At 41.5% G+C, this 24,291-nt stretch overlaps 2 protein-coding genes across 2 annotated transcripts in view; both read left to right on the forward strand.

Annotated features, from left to right (window-relative positions):
* Nucleotides 1-397: 397 nt before the first annotated feature.
* Nucleotides 398-5,340, forward strand: exosc2 (exosome component 2). The gene is made up of 9 exons (XM_015942237.3): nt 398-740; nt 814-915; nt 1,029-1,074; nt 1,164-1,253; nt 1,338-1,403; nt 1,492-1,560; nt 1,725-1,901; nt 4,582-4,710; nt 5,006-5,340. The coding sequence occupies exons 1-9, from the start codon at nt 619-621 to the stop codon at nt 5,084-5,086; spliced, it is 882 nt and encodes a 293-aa protein (XP_015797723.1). The 5' UTR covers nt 398-618; the 3' UTR covers nt 5,087-5,340.
* A 1,579-nt stretch (nt 5,341-6,919) lies between these two features.
* The window catches only part of abl1 (c-abl oncogene 1, non-receptor tyrosine kinase), a 55,052-nt gene continuing 37,680 nt past the window's right edge, over nt 6,920-24,291 (forward strand). Inside the window, exon 1 of the mRNA XM_015942218.3 lies at nt 6,920-7,276. Within this exon, the coding sequence (XP_015797704.3) occupies nt 7,150-7,276 (127 nt within the window). The 5' untranslated portion in view covers nt 6,920-7,149. The remainder of the gene's footprint in view (nt 7,277-24,291) is intronic.

Genomic DNA, 24,291 nt, shown 5'->3' on the forward strand with positions numbered 1-24,291 from the left:
AATTTGAATTTATTTAAAAAGTCCAACCCTAATTATCCTGTTTTTGTATATTTTTCTGGAATATGTTTTTACCTTGCCTAATAAAATCACAAATTCTGCAAAGTAAACAAAAACTGAGGGAAGTGAAATTGATAAAGAAGAAATAAAAGCCCTGAATTAACAATTAAAGCGGGCTTATAAGATTCCACCAGTAAAACTGTGATGAATCTTATGATCACAGAAGTGGAATGATTTAGCTATTATTGAGTTGTTTGTTAATCTGAACCTGGCTGAGTCAGTAGTACTGCATTGATCTTTATTTGGCGGAAAGAGAGCAGTAACAAAACATCAATTTCTGTCGCTTTTACTCCGTACCAGTAGGGGGCGTTAGCTGGTCTCACAAACTACGTAACAGAGCAGAAGTAGGAGAGTGTGCTACCTAGCATCACAGACATGCATGGTCTGTTATAGTTATATTGTTGTCCATTTTTGTAGCTTGTTGAGCCAGTTGGTTTTTAAACGACTGTTAACTTTGGGGAGGAAACCCTTTCTTAAATTTTCTTCACTATTCTAAGTGTGCACATAGAAGTAAAGCCCTGTGGACTCTGTCGCGAGCGGGAAAAGTAAGAAGAAACAAGCATGGCAGTGGACATGAGATTACCGACTGTTAAAAAAACAATGACTTTGTCGGCTCCCGCTGTATACCGGAAAGATTTGGTAGTTCCCGGCGATGTTATCACCTCAGACACAGGTTTCATGAGGTGGGTACTGGTTCTACTGTGAAGCCTGGGAGTAAAGGCCTGGTAACCATTACTTTACCTCGTTTTCTCACAGGGGTCATGGAACATATGTCGACGATGATAAACTAACGGCTTCAGTTGCAGGAAAGGTGCAAAGAGTTGACAAACTAATCTGCGTCAGACCTCTAAAGACCAGGTACGCCATTAATTTAAGAGCCATGAAACATCATTTACCTCTGCACTGCTTTCACTTGCTATGTGTCCTGCTTTTATCTAAATGCAGTCCTATAACTCTGATGTGAATTACAGATTTAACGGTGAGGTTGGAGATGTGGTTGTTGGCAGGATCACGGAGGTGAACAAATGTTTTTGTGATCTAAAAACAGTAAAAAGATGTAGTACTTTCATCAAGAGTTTTCAGAATGGGGATGTTTTCAAATTCAGGTTCAACAGAAGCGGTGGAAGGTGGATACCAACTCCAGACTAGATTCGGTCCTCTTATTGTCATCTGTCAATCTGCCTGGAGGAGAACTGGTGAGATAGTAGAACGTAGCTTCATATGTTTTGGTTGAGATTTTTGTTTTTACTTTTGCTAAACTGATTGATTTTGCCTTTTAGAGACGAAGATCTGCAGAAGACGAGCTCACCATGAGAAAATACATCCAGGAAGGCGATCTAATCAGTGTAAGACACATTTGATTCAAAATGACCAACTTTTACTACCAGTTTTTTTTTATTCCTGACTGGGTTTGAACTTTTGTTTGTTTTTTAGGCAGAAGTGCAGTCTGTTTTTTCAGATGGAGCACTCTCACTTCACACTCGTAGTTTAAAATATGGAAAAGTAAGTTATAGCACACAGTGACACTGAGTAATCCCACTAATTTTTACACTAACACGTTCCTAATTATAAAAAGCTTCTTTTGTGGGAAAATAATCTGTAGTAATAATAATAATAATAATAATAATTTTAATCTCAATCTTATTTCAATTCTTTTTGACTGTCAGTTGGGTCAAGGAGTGCTGGTCCAGATTTCTCCTTCTCTGATCAAGAGGCAGAAAACACATTTCCACAATCTTCCATGTGGTGCATCTATAATCCTTGGTAATAATGGCTTTGTGTGGTTGTATCCCACGCTGGGACAACAGGATGAGGAAGCTGGGGGCTTCTACACCAGTTTGGAGGTACATTCAGAACCAGTCAAGAGAAGTTGTTCATAAACTTTATTGACTTGATTTTGATAGATGTGTGTGAGCGTTAAAGTGTGAGTAAAGCAGTTCAACATAATAAGTGATTTGTTTGAGAAACCTTGCTGGGTCTATTAAAGGTCAGTTTTGTGAGACATGATCTAGTATTTTAAGACATCATAAATGATAAACTACATGAATTTACCTAAAGGCACAAAGTATTTTTATGTCAAGAGAAGGAAAAGCTTCCTAAGGAATGAAAATTTGACCCTCTGACCTGACTTCTCACCTCTGTTTGTGAAGAAATACTTATTAAACATAATCTATTTAACACATCCAGACATGTAATGCTCTAAGAATTCCTCCTGGAGGAACGGGGCAGCCTTAGAGAGAAAAGCAACTTGAGACTGTTAAAGTATTGGGTATTGACCCTTTGCACGTGACCTCACGCCACTCATGTGACCGCCCCCTTCGCCATGACGGACGGCAAAAATACCATTTACACCTGTAGAATCCCCAGTGAAGCTGGTCAAAACAAGCCAGTTTGTAGCCTTTTATCGCTTTTATTTAGTTGATTTGACAGTAAAATGGTTTTAGCCTGCTGCATGGTCGGCTGCACTAAGAGACAAGGACATAAACTCAACTCGTTTTTTCTTTTTAATAAATTTGATGGGAGACTGAGGACGGAGACAAACTGCAGTGATCAATTAAGCGAAGTAGCCCTCAGATTTGCAGCGAACATGTTTTTACCGGGTAAGATTAATGTTCATTTATTTCACGAGGAAGACAGGGACAGGGATAAAGGTGATGTGTTCATACAAGTTATTGATAATCCTGATGGATGGGTATTTCACCCCGGATGACGCGCGCCGTCCACTGTTGTATAAAGCGAGACAATTATTAACAATATTAAAGCTCCGATGTATGATTACATGTGTTAAAATTACGTTATTTATTTATTTATATGAGCTTCAGCGTTCAGAGATCTCATTCCGATGTGAGAGCAGCAGCTGAACCCGGTAACACCACCAGCAACAGGAGCTGGTAGAGATCCAGACTTTTTAAAAATCTGCTTTGGTGTGAAGTGAAACGCTGTTTACAACATAAAGTTATAAATCCAGAGGGGTGGATTTAGGCAAAGTCAGCAACATGTTTACATCGGTGAACAGCTGCAGAGAGAACGTAAGCTAACGTTGGTAAGCTAGTTAACATACCGCTCTCTATGAGCCCCCGCTAGATGCGCTACTTCTGATAATGGAACTGGGCAAGAACTAGTTGAAGGAATGCTGGAAGAGTTTAATTTTTGTTTTGATGGCAAAAACTATTTCAGGCTCTAATTTTCCCTTTGTTTAGTACTCGTGTCGCTCGCTGTTTACATGCTTTTGCCGTCCACCATGGACCCACGTGATTAGGTGACGTCAGTGCAAAGGGTCAATATGATTGGTCAATTTATAGGGCTGGGGGTAAACGATTATTTTTAAAACGATTATTCTGACGATTATTTTATCGAATAGTCGACTATTCTAATGACTATTTAGAAAATTAATCTAATGATTATTTTTCTATTGCACAATTAACAAAAACCAGAAAATCTCAAATAAATTCCTCAAAAAATTGATAAATTCTTACTGTAAGAGAATAAACACTACAGGCCTTCCATTTTGTATAACACTGCTTTTATTGTGTTGGTTGGTTATGTTCTGGTGACGTGTAGAACTTGGGAGTGCAGGCTGCTGCCTGAGAGGTGGTAGAAGATGGAGTGTCTCCATGCTGCTTTGTTTTGGTCACTTATGTGCGTGAGGCGAGTGGTCTTACGGGTTAAACCAAACTCAGGTGATATTTTACACTAAACCGAAAACCCACAACACTCTAAATGTAATGAAAGGGAGATCTACACCACAAAAAAGATGAACTCTAAACCAAAACGTAACAGCTTATCCCAACGCAAGAAGCTGTTAGCGAAGATGCTAACAGTAGCTTTACCAACATTAAGTTCAAGTTACCAAGTTTAAATAAACCAAAAACACCCAGCAGCAAACAGACCAGCACGGAGGAGAGACTGCTACCACCAAAACAGCTCTCCTCATGTCTGAAAGAAGCTCCTTAATGAAGGGAGAAGCGCTCCCGGTGATTTTCTACATCTGCGGTAGACACGAAGCAGCGCATCTGACCCCGGAAGTTGTTGTCCGTTGCCGGGAGATGAAGGGGCAAAACAGGAAAATAATCTAGTAGTGGACGGACATTGTTCCGGGTCTTCGGTATTTGGCGGAGATGTTAGTGAAGGCGGAGAAGAGGGCGAACTAGAGGAAAAACAGGCAGATTCCTCCTCTATTTACAAACTCCTGGGGATGCAACAAGTGGGCGCGGTGCGTCGACTTCCGGATCTGACGTCGACTAAATTTTTAGAATCGAGCCGTCGACTTCGTCGAGGCTTCGCTACAGCCCTATCAATTTAATTGAATCCTCATTTTACTTGGATTAAAAGAACACAACACTTATTTTAGCTTTTTCTTATGTGCAGATATAACACAACATTGTAATACACCAAGTTATATTTATTCATTTATAAAAACAGGATTATAGTAAAACATAAAGCCGGTGGAGCTTTTAACCATGACTGTATTACGTTTCCGACACTTGTAAAGAATTTGTTTTTGTGTGTCTGTCTTGTCTTCAGCCAGTAAGCTTGCCAGATCGAGAGGTGATTTCACGTTTGAGAAATTGTCTTCTGGCCTTGGCCGCACAAAAAGTGCTTTTGTATGACACAAGTGTTCTCTACTGCTACGAATCATCACTCCAGCACCAGGTAGGAGTTACCAATGTTGTACGTGATGCTCTTGTATTTAACTGCAACTGTGTGTTTTGTTTTAAACTGTAGTTACAAATCAAAATGAATGAGATTTAAAAAAAAATTTGAGTGAGCAAAGTAGACCTTTCCCTTATATATTGCACCATCTGGTGGCTGTGAGACCAAATTTGCTACAGTTGAGCACTTTTCATTGCAAACTATGAAATTTGAGTACTTTTAACAAATCAGTCACCAGATATAATTTCTGTATTTGTACAAAAAAGTGGTAAAAATTTTTATTTTCTCTTTATAGGTCAAGGACATCCTGAAACCAGAAGTGATGGAGGAGATTGTCATGTTGACACAGCAGAAGCTGTTAGCACAGGAAGGTTAAAGAGCTCAAGCATCTATGTAACTAGAACACATACCTAAAGACCAACCTGGCTATGTTTCCCCTACATGTTCTATTTGTGATAATAAGGTGCCCAGATCTTTGTTTTTGTTTTTTTTCTAGATGAATTTAAGGGTCATTATGTAATTTCCCTTAAACCCTGCATCTAAAAAGACATTTGAAGTTATTGTAATACTTTCCATATGTATCTATTAAAAAACTTTCACACATTTAAAATAAATGTTTTAATATTTCTATACTTGTGTTCTAATTCAGCTTGGTTCTTTCTGTGGAAGAATAAAGATGGGCAAACACTAGTTCATTAGTGCAAACCTGAACGTTTTATTGCAACTATCTTTGATGTTTGAGCTTTTCATTGTAGAAGGCTTTGCATCCTCAGGGGTGTCCGGAGCTGCAGATTTTGGGACTGTTACTGCAGCATTTTCTCCTCTGTGTCAACAAGAAGTCGAGCTTTTTACTTCTGCCCTGTTCTCGTTCTCCCCTCATCCGCACTAGCCCACGCACTCTCTACGTCATACGTGGCTCCACCCACATTTTTCTGTAAACCACCTTGCGTATGGAAGTATGGTGGCCTCGGCGACAGTGCTGCTGCTACTTGGCCAAAGTTTACTTCGCTTTTCACGTGAAAGCGATGAATAAATACGCAAATAGAGGACAGCGCAAAGAAGAGTTCAGAAGCTGTAAACAGAAGAAATAATTTGCAAAAGGAGGCGTTTGTGTCCGGCCCGGAAGAGTTCCCTCAACTTCTCTTCGTCTTCTTGGTTAAAGTCTAGTTCGACTTCCAGAGGGGGAGACGCTCCAAAAGATGGGAAAAGTGGACGCGGAAGTTTAAAAGAAACTTGTGATTTTTGTTGAGATTGGTTGCAACATGGGAAAATATGTTTTCCATGTGCTTTTTGGGAGACATTTTGGTACAATTGTCCGAGGATATTAGCGGAGAACCAGCGCGAGCCAACTGTTGACTCGAGCCGATGTGCATACCACCAGCAGACGTCGGTTAGCTTCATGGCTATCTTCAACGTTAGCTGGAGGTCGCCGGCTAACCAGATATTTCGCAGTTTTTCTGCTCGTGTAAGTTTGCTTTTTCGTCTTTTTACACTCTTATAAGAATTCAAGTTAAACGAGTGTTAAAAATCTGTCCTTTTAACAGCAGGGCTAGTTATTGACATTTCTGACTTCGGAAAATAAAATCTAGCCCCCTGATTAATCCCTTCCTTGGGATATAAATCTTTTTAATAAAAAATCTCACCGATTTACTTCAGATCAGTATAGAAATAATATAACCAGAGTGTGGTAATGTTTTTAAAGTTGTCTGTGTGATAAAAATGATGATAATTGACTAATAGAACGAGAAGGAAACACCCATGATTTAGGTGATCCTTGACTTTGTCAGTGACTCTTATGCTGTGGATGGAATTGTGCTGGCATTGTTTTTATTGGGTTGACTCTTGTTTGAATAGTCACAGTAAATCAATACACGTGTACCAAGTGATCCCTTTCCTGTTCAGACATGTCTAAAAACAATATTGGAAGTGGAACCCATCAAATCGAATACTTATAGAACAGCTTTGTTGGTTTTTATAATTTTACACTCATTTGTACACAGAATCATTTAATTGTCAAAATATGAATACATTTTTGAAGGATGGTGTTTCACTACAGCAGATAAAACTACAGTTCAATATATGAGGGATGCTTGACTAGCCCGTGGAGAATGATTTTGAATGTCAATTGCTTGAATAATTTGTGGGTTTTAATCGTTTTGAATTAATCATTGAGTCATCCATTATTTTTCCCCTAGACTCCTGTCAAACATCTTGTCATCTGAAGGGCCCAGAATCTATAAATGCATGATACACAGGGACATCCTGGAGAGATCCGTCCAACAGACTTGAATCACCCATTTTTTAGTGGGGACTGTCCAAGTCGGGGAACAGGCCTCCTGATTTCTCCTGAACTTTTTCCTGCCCGGAGCCCATTTGCTGGAGGGTGAGCAAGTGATACTGGCTTGGAGAGTCCCGGCTGCAGCCTGGCACCCTGGCCTTATGGGGCAGCAGCCGGGGAAGTTTGCAGGGGACCAAAGGAGACCCAGTTTGCCAGCCTTTATTAAGGGGGGAAAGAGAGAGTCATCACGCCATGTGAGCCAGCCCTGGAATGTTTTCGATAGGCATGGTAAGATCGAAACACTTTTCTAAATTTCCTGTAAGGGTTTATTTGCAGTCATAGTTGACAGACACTTTTTCCCTCCCTGTATCTTGTTGGCATTGGCCTAAACTTCTCTGTCATCTAAATATTAAGAAGGAAAAGTTGACAATCCAGTTTTATTTACAGCAATCAACATTTTATATTTATTCTCTAATCTAGTGGCAATGCAACAAAGTTGTGTGTATTCTGTTTGGACAGGACAGGAATTCCCTTTTATGTTAGAACAGCCAAGAGCAAGATGAAGAACATTTTAATGGTGTGGAACATTAAAAAAAACATTTTTAAAATCTTATTCAGGGCTTTTCCTGGCTCAAATTGAGGCAGAGGTGGTACCATCCTGACCATGCGCCAGCACATGCATACTCTGTGCATTCAACTGCCTCACTTTTTTAAAGGCAAATATATTTTCGTTAAGTGATCTAATCTAAGCTTCTGTTGATTAATAGAATATTCCATTTGACAACATCTCAAGTGAAACAAAACTGGTTTGCTGCTCAAAATATGAAATAAAACAACATTTTTAGGCTGAAGTAACAGACTCTTATTATAAAAGGCTCAATAATATGCATTAGATTGGTGTTTAGTTCCCATTTTCCCATCTGATATTTATAGTTGAAATATTTTTTAATACTTGACCTACATTTCAGTAACATTTTAGGTTTGTTTTAATAACACTCATCTTAGTCAAAATAACACATAAATATATCCAGTAAAAAATAATGCATTTCATTAACATGCATTTGTGTTGGAAATGATAATAACTTGTATTTTCTGCTGCTAACAATGTAATGGTAACATGTCTATTATGTACGGGTTGGCAATAATCCAATTTAAATTATGTTCAAAGATAGAAGCGTTTGTTAATTATATTCTACAATGGCTTGCACTACATCCTGCTCCTGTGTAACTCGTATCTGCAGCGGTTCTGGTCCATAGCGCTGCAGGATGCAGAATAAACAGGATGGTGGGGACCTTTCATCCACTTGTTGAGTTTAGTCTTTCTTTGTTTTACGATCATCATATATCCACTTGATCGTGCGACTGCTACCCATTAGCTTTAGCATTAGCCAATCTGCATGTAGCTGCACTTTTGATCCCAAACTTTGGACCGGTTCTGCCTTTGTGCCTTTGCTGGTTCCTTTATTTTCCTCCACTGCATCCAGATTATCACACTGTGCACCTGTGAAAAGCATTTTTCTTACTTTTGTTCAATAACGTTCTGCAGTAAATAGTAATTCAAAGATGTTGCACCAGCGCTACATTGAAAAATAGACAGACACACACAATGTTTTACGTTGCACTGTACACCCCTGCTCTGATAGGGAAGAAGTGCCTGGGGGAAAATCAGGACGTCAGTAGCACCAAACATAGATATGTACCAACTAGCGAGAAAAGCTATTTTTGATCATTTTCTGCAGTGGTTTTAGCGCGTTTCAGTGCACCGCTGCTGATACAGCGCCCCTGTAGTGGCGCAATGCTGCAACTGCAGTTACAATAACATCCATATAGCTGGGGGCAGAGTGAAATCAGGCTGGGGCGGCACAAAATTAGCTGGAGTCGGCCGCCACGCAAATTTGAACGCAGGTAAAGCCCTGTTATTTTTGATGATAATTGGTCAGTCTGAGTTTTTCTTGCAGGCTGAACATGGAAATGGTATTTACACCTATCTTCTGCATTAGCTTCTGATGGAAAATAGGATTTGAAAAGCCTGACAGATCTACGTCAAACTGACACAACATTCATGGACCCACCCACCATGACTCGTGACAGGGAAGGTTGTTGGTTTTAACGTCCAGGAAAGGGCAAAAAATGGCTTGGCTAGTAGAAGCTAACTGTTAGCATTAGTAACTCCACCACACAGCAGAACTCCTTCAAATTTGTGTTATTTGTGGAGATAAAACATCAGTTTTGCAAGTTAGTGGTAGCCACGTTGCTGTTATCTAATCCGGTCATGATATCCAAAAATCAGGAAATAAGACTCCAAAACGTGCCGTCTGAAACTCAGCAGTGATGTGGCTCACTTCTAGTTCCTGGAAATGGTGCACTGGAGCTTTCCCCCTAGAGTATGACTTATGGACTCGACACACAGAGGCAACAAACGACTGCGTTAAGTGAAACTTTTCGCTATTGCTTTGATAACCTGACACACGGGAGGTGACGTGGCAGTGGCAAAAGCAAGCAACCTGTTCTGTTCCTGGGCAAATAGCAAGTCTTCCGTTGTTTTGATTGGCTGTCAGATTGGAGGGAATGTTGGGTTATTACAGCAGTTCAGAGTTGAAAAAGTGGTAGATATGAAGCCTCACAAGGTTTTGCTAGAGTTAAAGTGAAGTCTTACATCTGACTTTACTATATAAAAAATTAGTGAATGTGTTTATCCCATATTACAAACCATTAAAAGAAACAATGAATATGAAACCACACCAACAACCAACTCACCATGCTGCTGCCTTTTTGTAAAAATCTCTATATTCTTTTGTAAAAAATGTGTTAACGCTCTGGGAAATCTCACACAACAATTGATAACTTTTCCTTCATGTTTGCCCAGAGATGTACTGAAAAGCATCCTATCCACATATTGGTCAGTCAATGAAACCTTCGCTGATTGGTCCTTGTTTGAGCTACGGAAATTAAAAGTTGCTGGCTTGCCTGTGCACGACACATGTACAAGCGCAAAGTTTCACATACACGTTTTCCGCGTGTCGCTTAGCAGGAGGGAGACCCGCGATTATTGCTTTGAAAAAAAAGGAAAGAAAGCAATCTTTTAGATGAGCCATGCCGGTGTCGGTACCAGATCGACTCTGGAAATAACGTCACAGCAGATGAAATCGACTGAATGTTAGACTTACGGAAGTTACAATACCACGTTTGTAAAAGTTACATTAGCACGTTGACAATGATGATTTTGATTGGTCAGAATGAATTTACGATTGTAGTCTTAGTGGTTGTAGTCCTGTAGTCCAAAAATCAACACTTTTCGAAGAAAATATGTTAGAATTAACAAAATAAATGTAAAATGAAAGCAAAGATTTCAACTGATAAACAGTGACCCTCAAAACTCTTGATTTTGATTAAATGGAGCTAAATAAAACATAAAATCTTAATTGAAAAGACAGCAAGCAACATTTTGAATGAATGAATGGATGTATTTTAACAACTAAGGAAATATCCACACGAATTTCACATTAATACAAACAGATATGGCTTCACATAAAAGAACAGTTTTTTTTGGCAGTCTGATGTTGGTTTTATGTAGTTTCACATTCTTTACAAAACAAAGATAATATGGTGTTTAACACATTCCAATTATAATGTATAACTTTAGGTGGAAACAAACAAGAATTTATCAACAAAACTGCTGATGTCTTTCCAAAACTTAAGTGTAAAAGTCAATTCAATTCTATTTTATTTATATAGCGCCAAATCACGACAAGAGTCATCTCAAGGCACGTCACATAATAAACATTCCAATCCAGGTCAGTTCATTAAGCCAATCAGAAAAAACATTTCCTATATAAGGAACGCAGCAATCCTCATACTAGAATTGTTACTTACTGTAATGTTGTTATCAGCAGGCGCAGGACCCTGAGCCGATCTGGCAGCCCGGGCAGATCTGGTACAGACGACGACAAATCGGCATGATATTACCACAACAGTGTGTCTTATAAAGCATGTTCGGCATGGTGTTGCGCAAATGTAGCGTCATTCGTTCTGAATTGCTTGGTAGTTGCTAATACTGTGGTAGTGGTAATGGTCTGGCTCATGAACAGCTATTGCCTCATGGCGCAACAGAGGGAGGTGCCATGATCACGTAGGGCGTTACTGCCGAGCTTCGGCAGGCAACTATATTGAAAATAAAAGTAAGCACGGGTTGTAAGTTTTGCTTTTTGATCAACATCAGCTGAGACAGCAAACTGGAGTGCTGCAGTGTTCCTGGAGCTTCTGTCCATTGGAGCTGGAGCCTAGGTCACCTGAGACTACACAGGGTCTGTCAAGGATAGACACCTTTAAGAGTGGCTTGTTAAAAAAACGTAATGATCGCGGCTTCAATTGCAATAAAAAAGCAAGTTGGCTCCTAAAGAAATGGGAGTCCGTGGCAGCGTAGGGACCGCCCCATACTCCCTTTATGCCGCCATTGCCTAATCTTTTATAAAATAGACACAGTTGCGCCACAGTCTGACCACTTATAAAAGGCTCCCTGATGCCACTGCGTTGGGGAAAATTGACATAATTGTTTAGTAAAAATGACTATAAAGCCTCTAAAGATAAAAATCACAAGGCACTTCACAAGAACAAAATATTTTAATATAAAAACAGATGGAAAAATATCGTTAAAATGAGGAAACAAATTTGATAAAAATGTGAAGAAAGGGAAAGAGAAAACGAATAGGAAAGAGGGAAATCAGTAAATCCCGGGAAATGCGGAACTAGTAGAAAGAGCAGAATAAGGAGAGGGTGGTGATGAAGGTCACACCAAAGCCAGCTTGAACAGGTGAGTTTTCAGCTGTTCTTTAAAGGAGACCACTGAGTCCACTGATCTCAGGCTGGATTATTCTTATAGTAAGCAAGGACCTGTCATGCATGTATCTGAAGGTGAATGGAGGAGAGGCGATGTTGCCTCCCGTGTTTGGAGCCCATTGCAAGGCATTCATTCCTGCTAGAGACCACTGCAAATGTATTGATTAACCCAATAAGGCTGGTTTTCGCAAATTAGCTTCTAACCTGCATTCGCTCCAAATGTAACCAAAATACTGCATGTACCTGAAAAAAAAATCCACAAGAGAAAAAAAAATTCATAATTCAAAACAAATTGAGGCCTTAAGGGGTTACACGAATGTTCCACACCTTTAAAAGCCTACATGATTATAATACAAGTGGTTTGCAAAACCACTCTGTCACTAACAACTCTGTCGCTGTCAAAACTTACATTTTTCTCTAACCCCAGACTCTTCAGAATAATGTACTCTAAATTAAAAAATACACACCCAAGTACACATGTATTAAATTCTACTGGACTTTACGCAGCTCTGTCACTAAATGTAAGTACCTTCACTAAGGTCTGTTTCTAATTATTTAATATTATCCCCATACAGTGACAAGAAAGGAGGAGATTTCTGGGTTCTTTTGTACTCTTGTTCAGCTGTTGGAGCACTACGACTCTTCTGTAGTGTTAAACTATTATGCATATTGTTATGAAGTGTTGATTTAATAATTTTCTGCCATAGCTAAAAGTACCAGCAGTGTTGCTGTTTTAAATGTTCTGAAATTCCAAATATAATTTTTACATTTCAATAGAAAAAGCAAATATCTGTATTTTAGAATTTGATGCTTGTTAAAAGTTTGCTGGGTCATATTTTGTGCTTGTAGTAAAAATGTATGTACAAATATAACTATCTATGGGGATAAAGGGTTGATTTACTTGATTAAAACCTCAGTTAATCTAAAACTGACAATCATCAGCTAATTTCTTAGTCATAAACCAGGTTGTAAGTGCTTAAATTTAGGATTGCACTCCTGCTAGTTATTCATTCACTTTTATTTAACTGTGAGATGTGATAGATGGATGGATGAGAGATTAAAAATCAGCAATCAGCAGCAGCACTGTCTTGTATATATTTAACAACAGGTTTGCAAAGCCGCTAGGTATGGAAAAGCATTATGAAGAAGTCATTCAGAGGCTCATTTGAGAACGACTTGGAAGGGTTCACTTCACCACAAAGATGTTCAAGTGGAAGTAATATTTGCTATTTTGATTTTGGATATGTCTTGGCTTTTATACTTTGCATTCTTCCCACATGAAAAAAGATTTGTTTAACAATTTAAGGGAGAATTAAGATAAAACAGCAGGTTGATCCTTTGGTGATAAACAAATAATGGTTTTATTTAGTATTCAAAATAGTATCTTATTTTCAAACTAAAATGTCTTTAAAAAAAGATGCACCCTATGCATCCATCTGTTTACCTAAAGTGTAGGATTCTGATTGCTTTGGCAGGAGCACTTTCCACTGACTCAAAGCCTTGCAGAACCCAGAGGGGGGTGACAGGACATGGAAGGTTAGAAAAACAGAGCCAAAGCCTTTGTCGATAAACGGGTCGAGTATGGTTAGGGGTCAGTGACGGGGCATATTTGCTTTCCCTTTCTGCCCCTTTCCTCTTGTGATGAGCGGGTTACATCATAAGAGAGGTGAGTCATGGTGCAACTGGAGAGTACTGTCAGCAGTTTGTTTTTCGTCTTTCTCCTGGTAAACCATGGCTAGCTAAAAGTGGGAGAACCAGCGCAGTGCTGCTTCCCAGCAGGCAGGTTCAGACCTCAGCGTGCAGCTGCCCTGGAGAAAGACACAGGCTGTGAGGGGGCAAGCAAAGACCTGTTCTTGTTTTTTGGCTCCTCTGTGTACTGTACAGTGGGTAGGTGTGATCTCACTGGCTAGCTAGCACAGACTGCTGGGACTGAGAAGAATACTGCATTTCCTGAAGCTTTTGTCACTGCAGCATATTGAATTATTTTTTTTTTGCATGAGGTTTGGAGAAGGATTTTGCAACCCGATGGACAATGAAGGAAATTACAGGCTGTAGTATGTTATGAAGCGTACCAGCCCTGCTTTAAATAATACACCTGATCACGGCGGGTTAACTCTTTTGCGATGTTTTAGTTTATGTTTCCGTAAAAAGTTTACTTGGTGACTCAAACAATCTTCTAGGTGAAAATGCAAATGGATTAGTCATCGTCGTCGTCTTCCTCCACTTATCTGCATCCGGGTCGCGGGGGCAGCATCCCAACTAGGGAGCTCCAGACCGTCCTCTCCCTGGCCAGCTCCTCCGGCAGGAACCCAAGGCGTTCCCGGACCAGATTGGAGATGTAACCTCTCCAGCGTGTCCTGGGTCGACCCGGGGGCCTCCTGCCGTCAGGACTTGCCCGAAACACCTCCCCAGGGAGGCGTCCAGGAGGCATCCTGACCAGATGCCCAAACCACCTCAACTGGCTCCTTTCGATCCGGAGGAGCAGCGGTTCTACTCCGAGTCCCTCCCGAATGTCCGAGCTCCTCACCCTATCTCTAAGGCTGAGCCCGGCCACCCTACGGAGGAAACTCATTTCGGCCGCTTGTATTCGCGATCTCGTTCTTTCGGTAAATCGAGAGCCTGGCTTTCTGGCTCAGCTCCCTCTTCTTGGGATGTAGATCAACCGGTAAATCGAGAGCCTGGCTTTCTGGCTCAGCTCCCTCTTCACCACAACAGATCGGCTCAGCGTCTGCATCACTGCAGACGCTGAACCAATCCGCCTGTTTATCTCTCGATCCCTCCTACCCTCACTCGTGAACAAGACCCCGAGATACTTAAACTCCTCCAATTGAGGTAGGACCTCTCTCTCGACCCGGAGTTGGCAAGCCACCCTTTTCCGGTCGAGAGCCATGGTCTCAGATTTGGAGGTGCTGATCCTCATCCCAGCCGCTTCACACCTACCCAGCAAGAGCTGAAGGTCAGAGCTGGATGAAGCTAGGAGGAGCACATCATCCGCAAAAAGCAAGAGACGAGATTCTCCTGCCACCAAACTCGACACACTCCACACCACGGCTGCGCCTATAAATTCTGTCCATAAAGGTAATTAGGGCTGAAACGATTCCTCGATTACCTCGAATAATTCGAGTACAAAAAATCCTCGAGTCAAATTCTCTGCCTCGAGGCTTTGTTTAATTCATGTTTAATTAATTTATGGCTTTGCAATCACCCGGGATCATGTTTCACCCGGACCGAAATAAGTGACGCTCATACATACTGCACTGAATGTACACACGAGTAGCGAATGTTACTTAACTTTCTCTTAAGCCATGGCGGACAACGTGGACCCCGGTGGAGTGCGAAAAAGACAGAAAATGTCAAAGGTGTGGGACCATTTTTCACATCGTAAGGCGGAAAACGTAATCCAGTTTAAAAACTGTAAAACGGATTTGGCCTACCACAAAACCACATCCTCCAAGCTGCAGCACCTGACCAGGAAACATCCACATGTAAATGTCACTTCTGCAAGCGGACTCGGAGCCTCTACAAGATAATGCATTTTAGCCTGTATTTCTATATACGGTATTCTGCAGACACTGTGCGACTTTGTCGTTTGTAGCATTCAGTTTCAGTTCACACTGTGCACCTGGTAGCAACACGTCGGTCTTAAAATGTGCTAAAAATAGCAGTTTTTACAACACGTCGGACTTTTTATTGTGTTGTTATTGATGCCCGTTGTCCCTCGGGATTGCTGCAGGAGGACACAGGTATTTATGAGAGTGACGGAGGAAAACGAAAGAAAGTAAATAAATGTTGTGTGATCAGTATAATTTGACATAACCACGGCAAACATGCTTTCTCGACAATCCTTGTTAGTGTGAGAAAAAAAAAGTGTAGAAATCGAAACGGACGTGTGTTGATAGGGAAATAGCTGCCGAGCCCTGTTTGCACATGCGCCGTGAGCGGTTCTGGTGCTGTTTGGGCCGCAGCCGCTCGCATTTGTTTACTGTAAAGTTGAGGTGCTGAAGTTTTGAAAACTAATTTTGAATAAAACTTGAAGAATAACTGGCAATTGCGTGCTCATTTTAAGAGGTCTCTCATATTTTATAACATGCTATTTGATATAATGGTTTACAAACGCAAAAGGGTAATTTATTAGAGTACTCGATTAATCGATAAAATATTCGATAGAGTACTCGATTACAAAAATATTCGATAGCTGCAGCCCTAAAGGTAATGAACAGAACCGGTGACAAAGGGCAGCCCTGACGGAGTCCAACCCTCACCGGGAAAAGGTCCGACTTACTACCGGCTATGTGGACCAAACTCACGCTCCTCTGGTAAAGGGACTGAATGGCCCTTAACAGAAAGCCGCCCACCCCATACTCCTGGAGTGTCCCCTACAGGGTGCCCCTGGGGACACGGTCATAAGCCTTCTCCAAATCCACAAAACACATGTGGATTGGTTGGGCAAACTCCCATGCCCCCTCTATCACCCTTGCAAGGGTATAGAGCTGGTCCACAGTTCCACGGCCAGGACGAAAACCACATTGCTCCTCCTCAATCTGAGATTCAACTGTCGATCGGACCCTCCTCTCCAGTACCTTAGAGTAGACCTTTCCAGGGAGGCTGAGGAGTGTGATCCCCCTATAGTTGGAACTCACCCTCAGGTCACCCTTCTTAAAGATGGGGACCACCACCCCAGTCTGCCACTCCACAGGAACTGCCCCCAATGACCACGCAATGTTGCAGAGACGTGTCAACCACGATAGTCCTACAACATCCATAGCCTTGAGATACCCAGGACGAATCTCATCTGCCCCCGGAGCTCCGCCGCTGTGTAGTTGTTTGACTACCTCAGCAACTTCTGCCCCCGAGATTGGACAGTTCATCCCCAGGTCTCCCGGCTCTAGTTCCTCCTCGGAATGTGCATAGGTGAGATTGAGGAGCTCCTCAAAGTATTCCTTCCACCGTCCGACTATAGCCCCAGTTGATGTTAACAGCTCCCCATCCCCACTGTAAACAGTGTGAGCGAGTTGCGTCCTTCCTCTCCCGAGGTGCCGGACAGTTTGCCAGAACCTCTTTGGAGCTGATCGATAGTCTTTCTCCATGGCCTCACCAAACTCCTCCCATGCCCGAAATTTTGCCTTGGCAACTGCCACTGCTGCACCCCGCTTGGCTATCCGGTACCTGTCTGCTGCCTCCAGAGATCCACAGACCAGCCATGCCCTGTAGGCCTCCTTCTTCAGCCTGACGGCTCCCCGAATCTCTGGTGTCCACCAGCGGGTTGCCACCACGACTGGCACCGGCCTTGCGACCACAGCTAGCAACAGCCGCCTCAACAATCGCAGAGTGGAACAAGGCCCACTCTGAGTCAATGTCCCCCACTGCTCTCAAGACGCGGTCAAAGCTCTGTCGGAGGTGGGAGTTGAAGACCGGCTTGACAGGTTCTTCTGCCAGGCGTTCCCAGCAGACCCTCACTATGCGTTTGGGTCTGCCAGGTCTACGCGGCATCTTCCCCTGCCATCTGATCCAACTCACTACCAGGTGGTGATCAGCTGACAGCCCCGCTCCTCTCTTCACTCGGGTGTCCAAAACATACGGCCGCATTTCAGATGATACGACTACAAAGTCTGTCATCGACCTGCGACCTAGGCTGCCCTGGTACCAAGTGTACCGATTGGCATCCTTATGTTCGAACATGGTGTTCGTTATGGCCAAACTGCGGCTTGCACAGAAGTCCAATAACGAAACACCACTCGAGTTCAGATCAGGTGGGCCGTTCCTCCCAATCACACCCCTCTAGGTCAAGCTGTCATTGCCCACGTGAGCACTGAAGTCCCCCAGCAGGACCATGGAGTCTCCTGATGGAGCACTATCTTGCACTCCTCCCAGCGACTCCAAAAAGGGTGGGTACTCTGAACTGATATTTGGCCCATAAGCACAAACAACAGTCAGGACCCGTTCCCCGACCCAAAGGCGCAGGGAAGCTACCCTCTCATCCCCTGGGGTAAACCCCAACACACAGGCAGAGAGTCTTGGGGCTAACAAAAAGCTAACCTCAGCCCTCCGCCTCTCACCCGGAGCAACTCCAGCAAAGGAGAGTGTCCAACCCCTCTCAAGGACTTGGGTTCCAGAGCCAATGCTATGTGACGAGGTGAGTCCGACTATATCTAGCCGGTACTGCTCAACCTCTGCCACAAGCTCCTGCTCCTTCCCCACCAGCGAGGTGACGTTCCATGTCCCAAAATCCAGTTTCCTTGTCCGGGATCGGACCGCCAAGACTCCTACCTCGGTCTGCCACCCGATCCACACTGCACCGGACCCTTCATGTTCCTCCTGCGGGTCCACAGTTGGATGAGCCCATGTATCCGGTTCGTGCTGGGCCCAGCCGGGCCCCATGGGCGAAAGCCCGGCCACCAGGCGCTCGCTCACGGGTCCCAACCCCAGGCCTGGCTCCAGGGTGGGACCCCGGTAACCCTCCGGGCCGGGTACACCGACTCTTTGATTGTACATCCATGCAAGATCCTCTGAACCGTTCTTTGTCTCACCCTTCACCTAAGACCAATTTGTCATGGGAGACCCTAAGGGGCACTTTGTGCCCCAGACAACATAGCTCCTAGGATCATTAGGGCACTCAAACTCCTCCACCACGATAAGGTGATGGTTCTAGGAGGAGTAAATGCATTGGTGATAATTGCAAAGATAAATCTGGTTTTATAATTGCACAATTTAGTTTCTAGTTATTTTTATTTAATTTAATTAGTAGGTGACACTTAACCATGTCATATCTAACAAATTTCAAATTACAGCATGTGCCAATAATCTATTTCTATTTTATCTAACCAGGAAATTATTCAGGAGAAATTTACGTAAAACAAAATTACAGACATTTGCGTTCATTTTGCAGTATTAGTCAAGTAATAAACAATGGTGAAAAAATGCCTTTTCATTGTAGTTTCAAATGCTGTTGCAGAAAACATGGCAGTGTTGCATATTTTCTGGCTAAACTCTCATTTTAAAAAAACTGTGTAGGGCTGCACAATATATCGCAAATATATCGTTATTGTGATATCAGCATGTGCAATATGCATATCGCAAAGAACAGATAAATATCGCAATGAATGGTCAGTTCAAATGTTTGCTAAACATTATGCATTCTATCAATCAAACGGAAGCATTATGTTTTGTTTAACAAATCAAATAAAGCTCTTCACCCATTTGGCCAATTGGGTGGGTTCTCATATGTTAGATGCCCACCCCTGAGGCAGACGGCACTCAATTTTGATGGTTAGCAAACACCTGAGTTATCTTAGTTCTGCTCTTTCTGCTGATTCTGCTTTTCCCGGGATCCACTGGTGGCCTTTTCTTGTACATTTTCATTTTGCCTTTCTTCCCATCTTTTGCTTTTCTCATTTTTATGATATTTTTTGTCATCTTTTATTTCTTTGTGGATTGTTTTTGTTCCTGAGTTAATGTTTTATTTATCGCAAGTAATATCGTCATCGCAATATTAATCACTGCTATCGCATATCGCAGGTTTTCCTAATATCGTGCAGCCCTACTTCTGTGGTATTTTAGTAAGTTACAGTAACATAATTGTTGATAGAGATCATCAGAATTTTTACATGTATTCAGCAGTAGGGATAGACCAATACCATTTTTTCTAAATCATTGTCGGCCAATAGAATCAGAATCAGAAGGGTTTTATTGCCATATGTCCAAGAAATCGCAACATTAAGAAATTGCTGCAGTACTTGGTGCAAAAAGAAAGATGCAAATATAGGAAGTAAGAATATAATCATGATAAAATAATATAAAGTGGCAATAACTAGAGAAAGGGCTACTATATACAAGACAGTGTAAGTACTGATCAGAGCGGAACAGTTCAGGTACAAACACAACACAGGGTCATGTGACGGAAACCAAGCGACTGGAGTGGGCAGCCCTAGGGTTGTCATTCATGAGTTCAACTGCAGAGGGGAAGAAAGCCTTTGTCAATATTCGGGTCAAGGCTCTGTTCTCCTCCCTACACCAATCAACAGCCTCTGCCATCGCTAGCCAAAATGGGTGAGTCCATGAATGCTAGTTTACAGTGTGACGTAAATCCATGTGGTTTTTGTAATCCAAGCGTTTCCCCTTCTATTTTCTGTTTAATGCTGGAAATAAGGGTGGAAGACTATTTTCATGTTCAACTTGCATGTGAAACTCTGAGTGACCGATTATATTTAAAAAATAACAAGTAGTGATGCACCGATATGAAATATTTGGGCCGATACCGATATCTGATATTAAGATAACTGTTATGGCAGATAACCGATATTTCCAGATATCTATATACTGACATTAATTATTCTAAAATCAGCAGATTTAGTATAGAATTAAATTATTAAAGCTGAATTTATGTTATGTACACACATCATACACATTAACGCTTCTGAGATGATTACAATCACTATCACATGACTAAACAAATACACATCACTACCCTCTGAAACAGGCAAACAAATGGTGACAAGATGAAAAAACATTGGTTGATAATATTGGCCCGTTTTTTTTAATAGAACCGATACCGATATGCAAAAAAAAAAAGACTAACATTGGCCGATACCGATATTGATGCCGATACATTGTCCATCCCTAATAACAAGAGAAAAACAACTTCTCAGTCAATTTGCTAATTAGATCCAGCAGTTGGTTACTTCAAAAACTGATTAGGTTAAGAAAAGTGTGACATTAGTTAGCAAACGTTTAGATATCGGCCTTGAACATTGGCTCAAAAACATCAGCTGATCAGGACTTCTACATATCAACAACGGTATCAGCAATAGAAAACCCAAATCCATCGTTTTGTAATCAGCAGACACTGTTTAGGTGTTTTAAACATTCCTTTGATGTTTGTTTCTGTATTGAGATGAGAGCATCACGTGGTTGTTGCAGAGTTTTCGGCTGCACATCCAGTCACCCCAGTGCATTTAGTTGCTGCCATGAGATGGGCTGATTAGTCCATTGCAGGGTTTTTCGTGGCTCAAATTGAGGCAGACCATCCTGACCTGCACCCTGTGCATTCAACTGCCTCACTTTTTTAAAGGCAAAATATTTATTCTAATCTAAGCTTCTGTTGATTAATTTAATATTCCATTTGACAATGTTTCAAGTGAAACAAAACTGGTTTGCTGCTTAAAAAATATGAAATAAAACAACAAAATTATCAGGCTGAAATAACACTTATTATAAAAGCCTCAATAATATACATCAGATCGGTGTTTAGTTCCCCTTTTCCCATCTGATATTTATAGTCAAAATATTTTTAAATATTTGACCTACATTTCAGTAACATTTTAGGATTGTATTAATTACACTCATCTTAGTCAAAATAACACAAATATATCCAGTAAAATATAACGCATTTCATTAACATGCATTTGTATTGGAAATGCTAATAACATTTCATTTCTGCTGCTAACAATGTACCGGTAATGGTAACATGTCTATTATGTACGGGTTGGCAATAATCCAGTTTAAATTATGTTCAAAGATAGAAGCGTTTGTTAATTATATTCTAAAATGGCTTGCCGTACTTCCTGCTCCTGTGTGTGGAGCAGACTTGTAGCAGTAATGTGACTTGTATCTGCAGCGGTTCTGATCCATATCGCTGCAGCATGCAGAATAAACAGGATGGTGGGGACTTTTCATCCGCTTGTAGTATAGTCTTTCTTAGTTTTACGATAATCATATATTTTTCTGTGCGCCACTTGATCGTGAGACTGCTTCCCGTTAGCTTCAGCATTAGTCAATCTGCGTATAGCTGCACTTTTGATCCCAAACTTTGGACCAGTTCTGCCTTTGTGCCTTTGCTGGTTCCTTTATTTTCCTCCACTGCATCCAGATTACCACACTTTGCGCCAGTAAAAAGCATTTTTCTTACTTTTGTTCAATAAAGTTCTGGGGAAAATAGTAGGGATGCACCGATCAGGTTTTTTGCTGCCGATCACCGATACCGATCACCAATACTGATCACGCGGATTGGCCAGAAATTTTCTACAACATTATAATGAGTGCTACAAACTACATAATCTGGGAATAAAGGAAATGTAACCTAATCTAAAATGGTCTGTATTTGGGTTGTCACGGTGTGAAAATTTAACCTCACGGTTATTGTGATCAAAATTACCACGGTTTTCGGTATTATCGCGGTATTTTTTTTAACGTGCTTTATTTTCACACAATTAAATAAACCCTGTATGTCAGGAAATATTGTCCTCAGTTTGTGTCTAAATTGAGCCTAAAATGTGTTATTTTGTAATTGTGTTGTTTATTTGTTTACATTTTTTCCCTTTAGTCTTTAAAATACCAATATTTGCCCATAACTTCTTATTTTTTGTCTGTTTGATGTCATCATTTTAAAAATATTAGACCAGATGATGCTCAGTACTCAAGTAGCCTTCTAATCAGATACTTTTTTTACCCTTACTTGAGTAATAAACCCTATATCAGGAAAATATTGTCCTCGTTTTGTGTCCTTCCAGTGAGCTTTGCAGATGTGGGAAAATGTCATCAGGCAGTAATCATTGTTAAATTCATAATTATTCTCGGAGAGAGACCAACTCTTATCTGCCCCTGGGAGCCCCGTAATACATAGCATCATTTCAATATGGGGGTGTCCGCGACACGGTTTATATGGAGGTAGCAGGCGCTGCGGCTGCTTTATATAGCGACTCGTTGCATTCTCCCTCAAGCCAACTCCTCAGATCACGCATTTTAGCTAAAACGCTAACGTTAGCTTGCCTTGCGTTGACTGTAGAGTTGTGGGTGATGGTCACGCAGATGTGTCATGAGATCTGAAGCGTTGCTGCCTTTCACAGACACTTTTTCTGCATGTGCTGCAAACAGGATAGCCGTCTTCTATAAACTGTCCCTCGGCAATCTTCAAATATCCAAAAGATGCCCGTACTTCCGACTTTGTCTTTGAGGGATAAAAAATGTCCTCCTCCTGAGCACTGCCGTCTCCTCCTTTGGCCATTATTTCAGCTTTAGCTTCAAGAAAGTTTTGGTTGTAAACAACAAAGTGTGCATGTGCCGCCGGCAACTTCAGCAGATGATGCGGTGGCTGGTAAGGGTCACCGCGCCTACACCGCAGCCACGGTAAACCCACCGAGATAATATAGTTTTTTTTAAAACAAGACGGTTATGATTATTGACAACTTTTTTACCGGGGTTTACCGCTACACCGGTTACCGTGACAACCCTACCTGATCGGTCTGCTTTGATCTATTTTGAAAACTCCGATCAAAACCGATAGGGGCGCTATCGGCCGATTGGGATCAAATGCCGATCCATCGGTGCATCCCTAGAAAATAGTAATTCAAAGATGTTGCACCAGTGCTACGTTTAAGAATAGACAGACATGCACATACAGTTTTTTTCGTCGCACTATACAGCCCTGCTCTGATATGGAAGAGCCTGGGGGAAAATCGGGACGTCAATAGCACCAACAATATGTACCAACTAGCGAGAAAAGCAAATTTTGATCTTCTTTGTCTGCAGCAGTTTTAGCTTTTTTCGATGCACCACTGCTGATACAGCGCCCCTATAGTGACACAATGCTGCAATTGCAGTTAAAATAACATCTATATAGCTGTGGGCAGAGTGAAATCATCCTGGGGCGGCACAAAATTAGCTGGAGGCGGCCGCCACGCAAATTTGAACGCAGGAAAAACCCTGCATTGATAATAAAGTGTTTGAGTTTATATTTTAATGCTGTAAATAGTAGCCATGTTTGAATATGTTGTCATGTTTTGCTGTAAATAGTAGCCATGTTTGAATATGTTGTCATGTTTTCCTTTTTTTTAATTATTAATGCAGATTTAAAACAAACACCAAACTTGTAACATGAAACGGACACAAGTGAAACTTCTGTTGTGAAACTGTGTCACAGGCCTTGATAATAGCATACCAGGTCACTGGCATACAAAGAATCTAGACATTCAGACGGCTTCATTTTATCATGATCTCTTAGCATTTTTGTAATTGTTCTAAATTTTGAAATGAGTTTTTGTGGTGTTTAGTTGATTCTTTCTTTTTATTCCTTCATAACGTTTAGGCAGCAGCATTTTATTCTCTTCCCCTAAAAAAAACCATATGAGCAAAACGAGGAACCGTGTTGGCACATGGTTAGCTTGTACACTGGACTTTAGTGCCAAATTGCATGAAAAAAGTTGTATTCATTGTTAATCAGCCAGCTGAGCGAGTTGGGTGACAGGAAGTGCACGGCCGTTTGACATCTTGCTTGGCAAAATATCAGTAAATGCACAGCAGGGTTTTTCTTCTTACTCACAAACTTCAGCCCACGTGTTTTCCACCTTATTTAATGCTGGCAGTTGGCAGAACACCACAGAAAGGTGTAGGGACCATGGAGGACTCTACCACCCTTTCCAGTTCTTCTATTTGTTGGGCTGCATGACTGATATTGGATTATTTTAGGTTTGCCC

Source organism: Nothobranchius furzeri, chromosome 6 (assembly GCF_043380555.1).
Source record: "Nothobranchius furzeri strain GRZ-AD chromosome 6, NfurGRZ-RIMD1, whole genome shotgun sequence".
Taxonomy (NCBI): Eukaryota; Metazoa; Chordata; class Actinopteri; order Cyprinodontiformes; family Nothobranchiidae; genus Nothobranchius; species Nothobranchius furzeri.